We start from the raw sequence: 12261 nt of genomic DNA, 5'->3' as shown, positions 1-12261 counted from the left end.
CACAACATAATGACAAATGAACACAAAATAATGACAAATGCACCCAACATAATGACAAATGCACCCAATATAATGACAAATGCACACAACATAATGACAAATGCACAAAACATAATGACAATTGCACACAACATAATGTAATGACAAATGCACACAAAATAATGACAAATGCACACAACATAATGAACAATGCACGCAAAATAATGACAAATGCACCCAACATAATGACAAATGCACACAACATAATGACAATTGCATACAACATAATCACAATTGCACACAACATAATGACAAATGCACACAACATAATGACAAATGCACACAACATAATGACAAATGCACCCAACATAATGACAAATGCACACAACATAATGACAAATACACACAACATAATGACAAATGCACACAACATAATGACAAATGCACACAACATAATGAAAAATGCACACAACATAATGACAAATGCACACAACATAATGACAAATGCACGCAACATAATGTAATGACAAATACACACAACATAATGACAAATGCACACAACATAATGACAAATGCACACAACATAATGACAAATGCACGCAACATAATGACAAATGCACACAACATAATGACAAATGCACAGAACGAAATGATGTATGCACCTAACAAAATGTCGTTAGTACAAAACGGGTTGGTAAATGTACACAACATAATGACGAATGCACAGAACGAAATGATGTATGCACCTAACAAAATGTCGTTAGTACAAAACGATATTGCAATGCACATAGCATAATAAAAAATGTATAGAACAAAATGATGTTTCTACAGGACAAAATGCAGTTTACGCAAAACAACTTAGTAAATGCACAGAACATAAAGACCAGTGCCATCAGAAGGCAGCATTGGCGTTCCATACTAATCGCTTTTTAACTGATATGGCTGGAAAGTGAGCTTCGTTTAAAAAATAAACAGAAGTAATAAAGGGTATAAAACGGCGAAAAATAACTGTGTCGTAATGGTTGTCGCCATCTTGACTATCACGTGATTACTCCCTCTGTATAAATAGTTCATGAGACTCCGTTTTCAACAAATCGATGATAATTTCTACCAAGGAATTACCACATAATTTAAATTCTGCATTAAACATGAAAATGCTTGGATACCATTTTTGTCACTGGATAGTTTTATTGCTTTTTGGAATTTCTTCTGTGGTAAGTGATCATACTGTTTGGTTTTCGCGATATATACATGTTAACTGAATAATTCATCATGTATGTAAATCAAATATAAACTTGCATACCCCGGCTAGTCTCCAGATCTTTTGTTTAATCGATTAACCTATCACATACATGCATCTTAAAGTGGACGTTTGTTTCAAAAGTACAAATCTAAAAACACATAACGTGCATTGATAAATGATGGATTTTTAGTACTATAATTTGGGTATGCGAAATGTATACATATTACTATGGAAGCATTTAAATAATTTACAATTTAAACAAAATTATTGGTTAAAAGGGCAAATCGCTTGCGGTAACGCGGCGCTAAACGCATTTTATCTATTAGTAGGGTTCTTTTTTCCACATAGCGTAACTGCAACGTTATCTACAAGAGAATTCAAATCCAAATATAGAAGCTAGCCTAAAATATATATATATGTTGTCAGCGTGTTGTTTTCTCCTAATGTTTCATTATAACTATTAATTTCGTACATATATATACATGCTATACAGGAATATGGATTGGTTTACAAGTGTCTTTTATTTCGAAAATACTGTGGATGTGCTCACGTAAAGGGACTTAATTAAGGGGTTTTGTAATACAAAAACTTTAAACATTTGGAATAATTTAAGACAAAAAAATGGCAAAACAAGAAATCTTAATGTTTTTTTCGCCTTCATTGGGATTCGATGGATGGCGTAGATGAGCACAAGTAAATATCCTTCTTCTAAAAAGGCGTTTAACATAATAAAAATGGTATCGATTTTGATAGATAATCTTATTATCCATAAGCCGAAACTTGAACTTTTTCTTAGTATTGATACGTGTTTGAATGTAGTGAATAAATTATTTCTGAATATAATATGGTCATTATAGGAAAAATTCGATGTACTCGATAACATGTTTTAGTAACACAACCGATGAAAAAGAATACCTTATAATAATGTGACATGTGTTTTTATATTTAAAGTTATATAACATAGGCGTAGCAACGGATACGAGTTTCCCTTGGCCCCTGACCCGGCCACGTAACTTGCGTGGGCTTTGGTAGCGAAATTATTTTGGACGGCTAATCACCCTGCCTATGATTCAAGAATTAACTGACAGAAATATGTGCACACAGTGGTCATAAAGGTGGGTTCCCACTGCCGTTCCGATCAACTCGATCATCCCGATCACCGAAATTTCCCGACCAAACCCGACCAAGCTCGACTAAAAAGAGTATACACGACTTCTTCTAGACCTCTTGTCGATAACACACGACCCCCACGCGACTCATTCACGACGTCCACTCAACCATCCTTCTGATTTCCGCTCGATCAGCTCGACCTATACGCGAACCCCATACGATCTCAGCTCGACCAAGTGGACCTCAGCTCGATCGCCACCAGATCTTCACACGACCAGATCGTAATGGTCGTACTACAGTCGTACAAATCGATCTAAAATAACTTGGGTAGAGGTCGAGCGGATCGGGTACAGAGCTCGTGTATGGTCGAATCGCAATCGGGAAGTGATCGTGTACGGTCGAGTAGCCGTCGGGTAGCAGTCTAGTAAATCTGTACATCAAATCGAATAGAGTTCGAGTGGATCGTGTTGCGATCGAAAGTAACTCGGGTAGAAGTCGAGCGGATCGGGTACAGATCGTGTAAAAGATATCAATCCGATCGCCACACGATTGCTTCACGATCAACTCGATCTTCTACTCGACTATTACACGACCACTTCCCGAGCGCTTCTCGATCCATTTCCTACTCGACCGCTACTCGATATTTTTTGACATGTCAAAAATATCGGGTTGGAAGCCCGACCAATGCCGACCTACCCGACCACCCCCGACCACTCATGCCGACCGAACCAGACCAGTACCCGACCGCTTGGTCGGGCTTGATCGAGTTGAGCTGATCGGCAGTGGGAACCCAGCTAAAACCAGCTAACCAGGGAAAATTATGAGTTGTTGAACTCACTACCTTGATATGGTTGAAATACGGTTAAAATATTTGATGACACTTTATATAGAAGCCAATTATTAATGAATGTACAATTAAAATTAATGCCGCGTGGTATTAATCCGCGTCTGTTTTCTCTCAGTCCGGGATTTAACACACGTATACAATTATGCATATGTAGATTGCTCACCAGTGAAACCTCTGTTTATTTTGTTTTGTCAATCTATAAGCAGTATTTTATTGTTTCTTACTACAATATTGGCATCAATTGTTAAATGTTAACGCCCCCGATGCTTTACATCACCGTTCCAAGGCGGTGATTGTAGTTCAAATTATGTTCTGATATTGCTTGTTTTCTTTTATCAGGCTATCCGATTATAACATACATTTTTTTCCTGCAAATTTAGCATGGAGCACGTGTGTATGGCTTACGAACCATTGTTAAACTATTGAACATAAAGCAGTAACACGAATGCATGGCAGTCGAACCGATGTTATAAGATTGTACATTTAGCAGGTAACACGCATTACTTGCTGTGGAACCATTGTTAAATGTTTGCTCATAGGGCAACATACGCGTATGAATGGCTGATAATTCAATGTTAAACAAATGCCACTGCCATTGCCACTGCCGCTGCCACTGCCACTGCCGCTGCCACTGCCGCTGCCACTGCCGCTGCAAGTGGTGCTGCTGCTACTGCTACTGATAGTGCTACTGCTACTGCCACTGCCACTGCAACTGCCGCTGCCACTACCGCTGCTGCTACTGCTACTGATAGTGCTACTGCTACTGCTGCTGCTGCTGCTGCTTCTGCTGCTGTTGCTACTGCTACTGTTTCTGCTACTGCTACTGTTACTGCTACTGCTACGGCTACTGCTACTGCTACTGCTACTTCTACTGCTACTGCTACTGCTGCTGCTGCTACTGCTGCTGCTGCTGCTGCTGCTACTGCTACTGCTACTGCTACTAATTATAATAATTCTCCTTCTACTTCTATTTCTACTATTGCTAGCGATGCTTCATAATTTATTTTTTAAATGTATCATTTTGTTAAAACTGGAAAGAACTGTTATATATATTTTCTTAAAGGTGTAAAGAATCTAAACTTTTCTGCGATTACTGTTTTATTTAACTGGATTAGTATAGGCCACATAACAGACGCAATTGTACTGATTTGTACTAAACAACATTTTGTCATAATCAACAGTTTTAAAATGCCGCAGTTTCCTTGGAAGTTAACCTTTGATTGGACTTATGTATACAACATTAACAAGGTAATTGTTGACCGTTTGTCCTGTCACAATTATATATTAGTTGAGCCAAACGTGTGATAAAAATCCCTTTTGGGGTGGCGATAAATACTATTTGTATTGTTCAACAGTGGGAGACTGAGAAAACATGTTACAATTAATTTGTCTACTTTGCCTGCTTCTTCTTTATATATTTTTCTTGCTAATCGTTTAAGTTTAGTTTTAGTTAAGTAGATATATCAATTTACATTTTTTGATAGATATTTATTTGGATAGTAATAGTATGTTTTATTTGACTTGATATCATTGAACCGGTTTATTCATTGATAAGATCGGGATCTCCACAGGTGTTTAATCTCGATTGTTAGGTGGGTAGAAGGGTCCGAATGATAATGTTGTCGTCGGCTTACGAATCACATTTCACAAGTTTTAGACAAATATGCATACGTTATAAACCTAATTTAAGTATTACATAGATAATAACTTATCTTTATTTTGATGAACTACGTTTAAGGTATAAAACTATAATTATATTTGTGTTGTGTGCCGCATACATACACACTTGCTTTTTTTTAAATTTGATCACAACGGTCCGAAGTCATAAGCATTCATTATGCATGGTTGCTAAAGCACAGTGTATACTAACTAACCTTTGTTTATTGTTGTTTGCTAGGGTTATTATTTATTTATTTATTTATTTTATGGGGGGAGGGGGGGGGGCTTTTATAGAAGATTTCAACTAGTCCTTCAATTAACGAAAAAAAAATATTGGTATAGGAAATATAAAAGAGTAAAAAACAGCTTTCCTTCATGCTGTTCTATTATGGTGTTTTTACGCATATAATTATGTATGGTTGATGAAGCACATTGTAAGCTACCGATGTTGTTTGAGATGATGTTAAGGTGTTGTTGCTGTTGTTGTTAATGATGATGATGAGGAGGAGGAGGAGGAAGAAGAAGTAGAAGAAGAAGAAGATGATGATGATGATGATGTTGGTGGTGGTAGTGGTAGTGACGACGACGACGATGATGATGATTTGATTATGAGATTTGGATTAAATTAATGCGCAAATATTTTTCTTTTTAGCGGCCAAGTGCAGATATCTGCGCTCGGCCGCTGTAAGGACATAGGAGTCAATAGCAGATACCAAGCACCATATGTTTATGAGAAACAAAAGCAAAATATTGGCAATCGCTGAAATCTCGAATATGACTTAATCATTTTATTAAATGAAAGCCGGTAACTATTTTAAACTATTATTATATTGCAACAACATAGCGTTGTTTATCCAAACGACCATTGTTATAATTACAGGGACGTCAATAGGCAAAACTATTTAGGAAATATGATTTGAGTCGTCAAGGATAGATTTTGAGATTAATGTACGTCCGATGAGATTTTAAGGGATTTGGAGGCGTAGGGACAGATTCGTTCGAGTACGCGATCATTTGAGAACAAATAATGTTGAAGCTTCATCGGAATTCCGGAAATTTGCGATCGGTACCGATTTTTCCTGGTTCATTTTAATTGATTCTGATAAGTTAGCGGCCGACACGGACATGAATATTAACTGACGAAAACCTCTTCGCTACTTTCCGAAAATCTTCGACATGTTGCAAATATCCGTAATATTCCGCATTGTACTCACCAGGACTCTTACTCTTATTGAATCTGATTCCCCAAAATATGCTGTTCTATAAGTAGATGTTTAGGTGACGATGTCCTAATTATAGATCTTACACGGCCAAGAAACACTAGATAGGTCTTTGCAAAGAGAGCTGTTGGATATCGTGCATGCGTTCAATGTGGCCTGTTTATTTCAGAAAGCTATGTGCAATGTTTTATGGGGATTTCTATCAACTTGCAAATTGCAAAATTTGATTTAATTCATTCGGACCTACTAGCGGGAAACTTCTTCATTAAAATTCAATGGGCTTTTAAGAAGTTCGTTGAAAGGTCAAATTTGACGTTAAACACCAACGCCGAAAAAATTGCTACTCAGTCTTATATATCACTTTTTTGTAAGATTTACCAGTAGACGTTCTTCATCGAAATTAAGCAAACACACAGTGCCGACATGTATGGAAGGGTATTTAGGTAAAAATTACATCCTTCTTTGTGACTGTGTCATGATTCTTGATGGTACTTTCAATTTGTAGACACCTTTTCATGCTTGATGCCACTTACATCTTGCCTGATGTCCATTGTCTATTTACATTCTGCTTAATGGTATCATGCATGTGTACAGATGCAACATTCTTGTTCGTTAATTGCATGCTGCATATGTGTATGTTGGTTTGTGCAGAGAGACTTGTGCAAGAGGCGCAGTGCAAACTGGAATCAAATATTGATGCGTTGAATAAATTAACGCGATGGCAAGATGTGAGTTTCACCCAAGCACAAAGCAACATACAACCATGCATGATACAATGATGTCAATCGACAGTCATTCCGAAATGCTACGGACGACTACGGAAATTTACGGCGTATAACGGTAATTTTATGTTATAGGAGAAGTTGCGCCCCTTTGTAAGATATTTGCTACTGAACCGAAATTAACTGCGTGTTTGTAGACGTATCTTTTTTTTGGTTAATGACTAACCATAATTTGTGTACAGTAATTTACCTTCAATAACCAAAGAAATTCTATGGATATATTTCAATATATGCTATTAATGCATGTATGCAGAGCTCCAGATAAGACGCTTAAAGTCGTAAAAAATGAATTAAATTTAGTAAAAAAGTAGACTTAAATTCTGTGCGTACGGTTACACATTGGAAAAATAAAATAAGAATTCAAAATGTGTGATCATGCGTAAAACTCAATATCTATGCATATAATGTAAACATTTTATCAATGAGTTCCCACTCGTCTAGGCCCTCATTACAATTATGAAATCAACAGCACTTTAACATTATTATGAATAACAGACCATCTTTAAAACAGTCGAAAAGCCGAACGTTTTCCATTATTTGGTCCTTTTATCGCAAAAAGTCTGCTGTAACCCGGCAATTGTCATGAGCTCTTCTTAGACTATAAACCTATATGCGGATGATCCATAAATTATACTTACCTGAAAAAAGGAATTAATAATAGACTTTAAGGCTGGATTTGTTTTATAGAGTGTAAACCAAGATTTTGCTGAAAAAGTTATCTGGAACTCTGCATGTATGTTGAGAGGAAATCCATTACATAATTTCAAATTTACTAGAGTACTTTTATATTGCACCACATAAAATGCTATTAAACTATAATATTGAAGTGCACATATAAGCTTTATTATAGATGGGTAGGTATTTCGTGTCAATCTCTTTCACATATGAAAGAGCTGTTGGTCATGCTGCTTTAAGTATATATAGATGCATGACACAATTTAGATTAAGCAAAATAAAACACTAGGTATTTGCCAAGAGTCAAATATATACGAGCAGTAAGAGCGTAATTGTGCGCAGCGAGACTTACTCTTGTAGAATTGAAACTCTTATTGCTTTCTTTCGAAATAATTTCATGTGTCCGATCTAATATGCCCGGTCTTTTTTTTTTTAATGCGGATTAATGCTCCGTTTTAGATCCATTATTAACGAATGCTTCAATATTTTTAAAAATTAACACCGGATTAATGTTCACCGACATTTTTTCATACATATTGGATATAAATATTATAGAGATTAACAAAAAATACATTAAGCCCTGTTCTCCCGGCACACGCGCTGGACACACAGGTGGTTAGCGTGTGGCTATGATAATAATTAGTGAAAACATCTTTTTGAATGATAAATAATCATATTATAACGAAAAATCTACTTTTCTATAAAAAAATTCACTATCGTTTTATTTATAACAAGGTATCCAACTCGAAATCATCCGCAAACGGGAATGATGTAATTTTTACCTAAATACCCTTCCATAGGCATGTGTTGTTACTAAAATAGACATAGAGATTTGAGCATTGGGAGTGACCTAATCATACTGTGCTTTGGCAGTATTACGGAATACCGTTAGTGCCACCGTGGTTACACATTAAAATCCAGAGGGCGAGAACGCGAGAGCGCGATAGTACGATGGCGACAATGTGACAATACGATGATGACAGTGTGACAATACGATGGCGACAATGCGATAGTACGATGGCGACAATGCGAGAACGCGATAGTACGATGACGATAATCAGACAGTGCGATGCGACAGTGCGATAATACGATGGCGACAGTGAGATAGTACGATGGCGACAATGCGATAGTTCGATAGTGCGAAAATACGATGACGACAGTGCGAAAATACTATGACGACAGTGCGACAATACGATGGCGACAGCCCACAGTGCGATAGTACGATGGTGCCAATGCGATAACGCAATAGTATGTTGGCGGCAATTCGAAAATGCGATGGCGACAGTGCGACAATACGATGGCGACAATGCGATAGAACGATGGCGACATTGCGATGATACCACGGCGACAGTACGATATGACTATTGCATTGTCGCCACCGTACTATCGCACTGCCGCCATTGTATTGTCGCACTGTCGCATTCTCGTCATCGTACTAGCGCGTTTTCGCAATCGTACGAACTCATTGTCGCCATCGTATTGTCGCACTGTCGTCATCGTACTTTCGCGTTCTCGCATTCTCGCCCTCTGGATTTTAATGAGTAACCACGGTGGCCCTAACGGTATTTTGTTCAGTTAAGTGCGTAAAATCTGGTTTGGAATAACAATTTACATGCCGAAAACAGATGTTGAAAACCTGACTTTGTTTTATAAGTAGTAATCTAAATATACAATGAGTTTTCCGAGCTTTAATTAAACATATTAAAATAACATTCATGTTCGTTTCGGTTGAAGTTCTTGTTAATAGTAGAAGCAAAGAACACAATAAAACGATGATTGGGCTTACTAATTTGAGGCAAAAACACATCGCGCTGTTATATATAACATATAACGCGCATCCTCCAAGTTCGAGCGCCCGTCTCGATGCCGTCGTTTCCGGTGAAAGTTTCGCACAGGAGCTACCGAGTTCGGATATGAGACCACGAATCATGGCTTGACTTTATATATCAGTCAGCGTAGAACCTGACCAGACTGCGCGGTTGGACAAGCTAGGATGGACCAACTTTGGCCGCATATGACATAAGACCCATTTTCGCATGACGCGGGTCATCTGACCTTTATAATGTGTATATAGCTTTGAATGGAATTTGCACATAGTTTTTTGCATGGACTTATTATTATGTTAATGTGTTGCACGCTTTCAATAGCAAAGGGCATATATAAGATCAATTATACTACGGAGTTCATTTTCTGTTGCAAAATGAAATGTAATAAAGATTGTTACTCAGCGGTGTGTACAGTATGACAGCGTTGTCTGTCTGCGATGCATTTATACTGGTTCTAAGCTGGCATACTCACCAATTGGACTCAACCATCTGCTCGAACAAGAAATGATAAGTTCTACTAGCAAAAACCTGAAATTGTAACTTATTTAAAAAATATTCATGTTATTTATATTATTCAATTTATTATTCATAATTATAATTATTATTTCCTTTATTGTTGTTTTTCGCATTAAGAAACTTATTCGGCTTACGAAACTGAAAAATCCCATTGGAAAAAAATCCCATGGGAAAAATCCCATGGGAGAAAAAAAAAACACATGGGATATTTTATTTTTTTCAAACACAACTAAACGCATTTAAATATCGTAGGTTGTTCATCATTTCATAAAATATGATGTTTCTGGAAGTTCAATGAATAAATCCCTCAAAATAATAAAAAAATCCCATGGGATTTTTTTTCACCCATTTTAAAATGGGATTTTTTATTACTAAATATTTATATATATAATTTGCATAAAACCAATATACAGTCCTTAAATAACGTAAAAATACTTGCAAACGCAAATAAAACACGTTTTTTAAAATGTTCAAAATCCCATGGGATTTTTCTCCCATTTGCAAATTATGGGAGAAAAAAAATCCCATGGGAAATTATCGAAAAATCCCGTGGGAAAATGCACAAACCCATGGGAACCCCAACTTTGCTTATAAATTTCATAGTAAAGAAAACACATTTTTTTGTGAAAATAACCAATTATTAATAAAAGATAAGACTTTTATCGCATACTATATCCAAAGTAGCGAATCTTTAAGAAAAAGGGTACTTAAGTTTGCGAAATTTCGGTTTCGCAAAGTTTTTCCGGTGGCCGTTTGTGATGTACCTGTATTATAGTGTATAGTTAACCTTAACAACTTAATAAATTTTGTATTGTATTGTTCGAACTTATGTCAAAATTATAGTTTGTCAAGAACTCACTTAATGAAGCCACTAATGTTAACCTCATATTTCCGTAGTGTTACAGTTTAACGTTGTTGATACAACATGCCAAGTTGCATTTTCGTCACAACTTTGAACTGTGTTGTAACATTCATTTTAACTTGATCTGCGGTTTTTTGCCAACCAGATATGTCACATATTAATATATGTTTTTTTTCATATTTGACATATTATGGTTTATGTTTGCATCACATATAAGAAAATGATGTTTTATACTAGACATACTTAGGATGTCTCAGTTTTGGCATAAATAAATGCCCATATTCAGCATAATCCATCTTGTGTCTTTATATGTGTCATACTAGTCCAACCACACCGGTCCCTCCTATACTACTTGTGGTTGTTCTGCATTTCTGGATCTGAACAGACCATAAATGCTCCCATATGATATATGTTATTTTCAATGACTAAGCATTTTTATATGTACAATACAAACTATACGTTACTTGTTCGTTTTGAAAGTAGTGATGGCTGTGACTGTTGTCGCGTTAACCGTCGAAACTGTTGTTTCTGCTGTTGAGACTGGTTGGAAACAGCTAATGTCGCCCGTCCCGAATGTAGCAATGGCCCTGGATCTGAAATGATTAATACAAAACATAATCGTTGAGTCCGTATTCGCCGCTCTCTCACCATTACATGCCATCAGGATTTCAAGAACTATCAACAAACTTATATATTTTCTTAGCGATTGTAATGTATGTTATATGGTGCATTCCAAATTAAATAAAATTACCATGCAAAAACGATGTTAACACAATAATTCTACTCCGGATAATCGTCTAAATATATGCATTATACGTATATATATATATTTAATTATTACTAAATCAAAACATGTGTCCTTGATGGTTTTACAGATTTTGTATACCTATTAATATGTTTTCTTAGCGATTTGTATGTATTTTATATTGCGGTCAAAATTAAATACAATTACAATACACGCTATACTTTACTTGTTCGTATTGAAAGTAGTGATGGCTGTGAGTGACGTCTCGTTAACCTTTGAAATGGAAGTTGTTCCTGCTGTGGAGATTGTTTTGCAAGAGCTAACATTGTATATCCCTTCCGTAGCCATGGCTCTTGGTCTGATATGTTTAATACAAGCTCGTGTAAATAAGATTATAAGATGTGTTTTTAAATAAGTATAATTTGGTTTGTTGAAGGGCAATTGCTAAATTAAAATGTCGTTTACTCTAAGTAGTTGATGTTGATGTAAAGCCAGAGATACTCTTTCCACTGAGCTGTAAAAAAATCAGACCGGTGGTATAAAATGTGTGAGCATTGAGTTGAAATGCTTGGACCATTTTACTGCCTTTAATGCACTTTTAGAATAAATATGTCAATTAGAAATAAAATCGAAAGTCTCATGCAAAAGAATCAACATCATCATCATCTTCTTCTTCTTTTTCTTCTTATTCATCATCATCTTCTTCTATTGTATCTTCATCTTCATTATCGTCATCACATTGTTTATCATACATAAAATCCGCAGTAGCAACATCAATATCTGTCATCATTGTAGCC

The 12261-nt window shown here is 36.2% G+C and overlaps 1 protein-coding gene across 1 annotated transcript in view; it reads left to right on the top strand.

Annotated features, from left to right (window-relative positions):
• The first annotated feature begins 1115 nt into the window (after window positions 1–1115).
• The window catches only part of LOC127835291 (uncharacterized), a 152298-nt gene continuing 141152 nt past the window's right edge, over window positions 1116–12261 (top strand). The window contains exon 1 of the mRNA XM_052361644.1: window positions 1116–1193. Within this exon, the coding sequence (XP_052217604.1) occupies window positions 1128–1193 (66 nt within the window). The 5' untranslated portion in view covers window positions 1116–1127. The remainder of the gene's footprint in view (window positions 1194–12261) is intronic.

The sequence above is a fragment of the Dreissena polymorpha genome, chromosome 6 (genome assembly GCF_020536995.1).
Source record: "Dreissena polymorpha isolate Duluth1 chromosome 6, UMN_Dpol_1.0, whole genome shotgun sequence".
Classification (NCBI taxonomy): domain Eukaryota; kingdom Metazoa; phylum Mollusca; class Bivalvia; order Myida; family Dreissenidae; genus Dreissena; species Dreissena polymorpha.
Note: the sequence above shows the minus strand (reverse complement) of the source record. Positions and strands in the feature narration are given on the sequence as shown.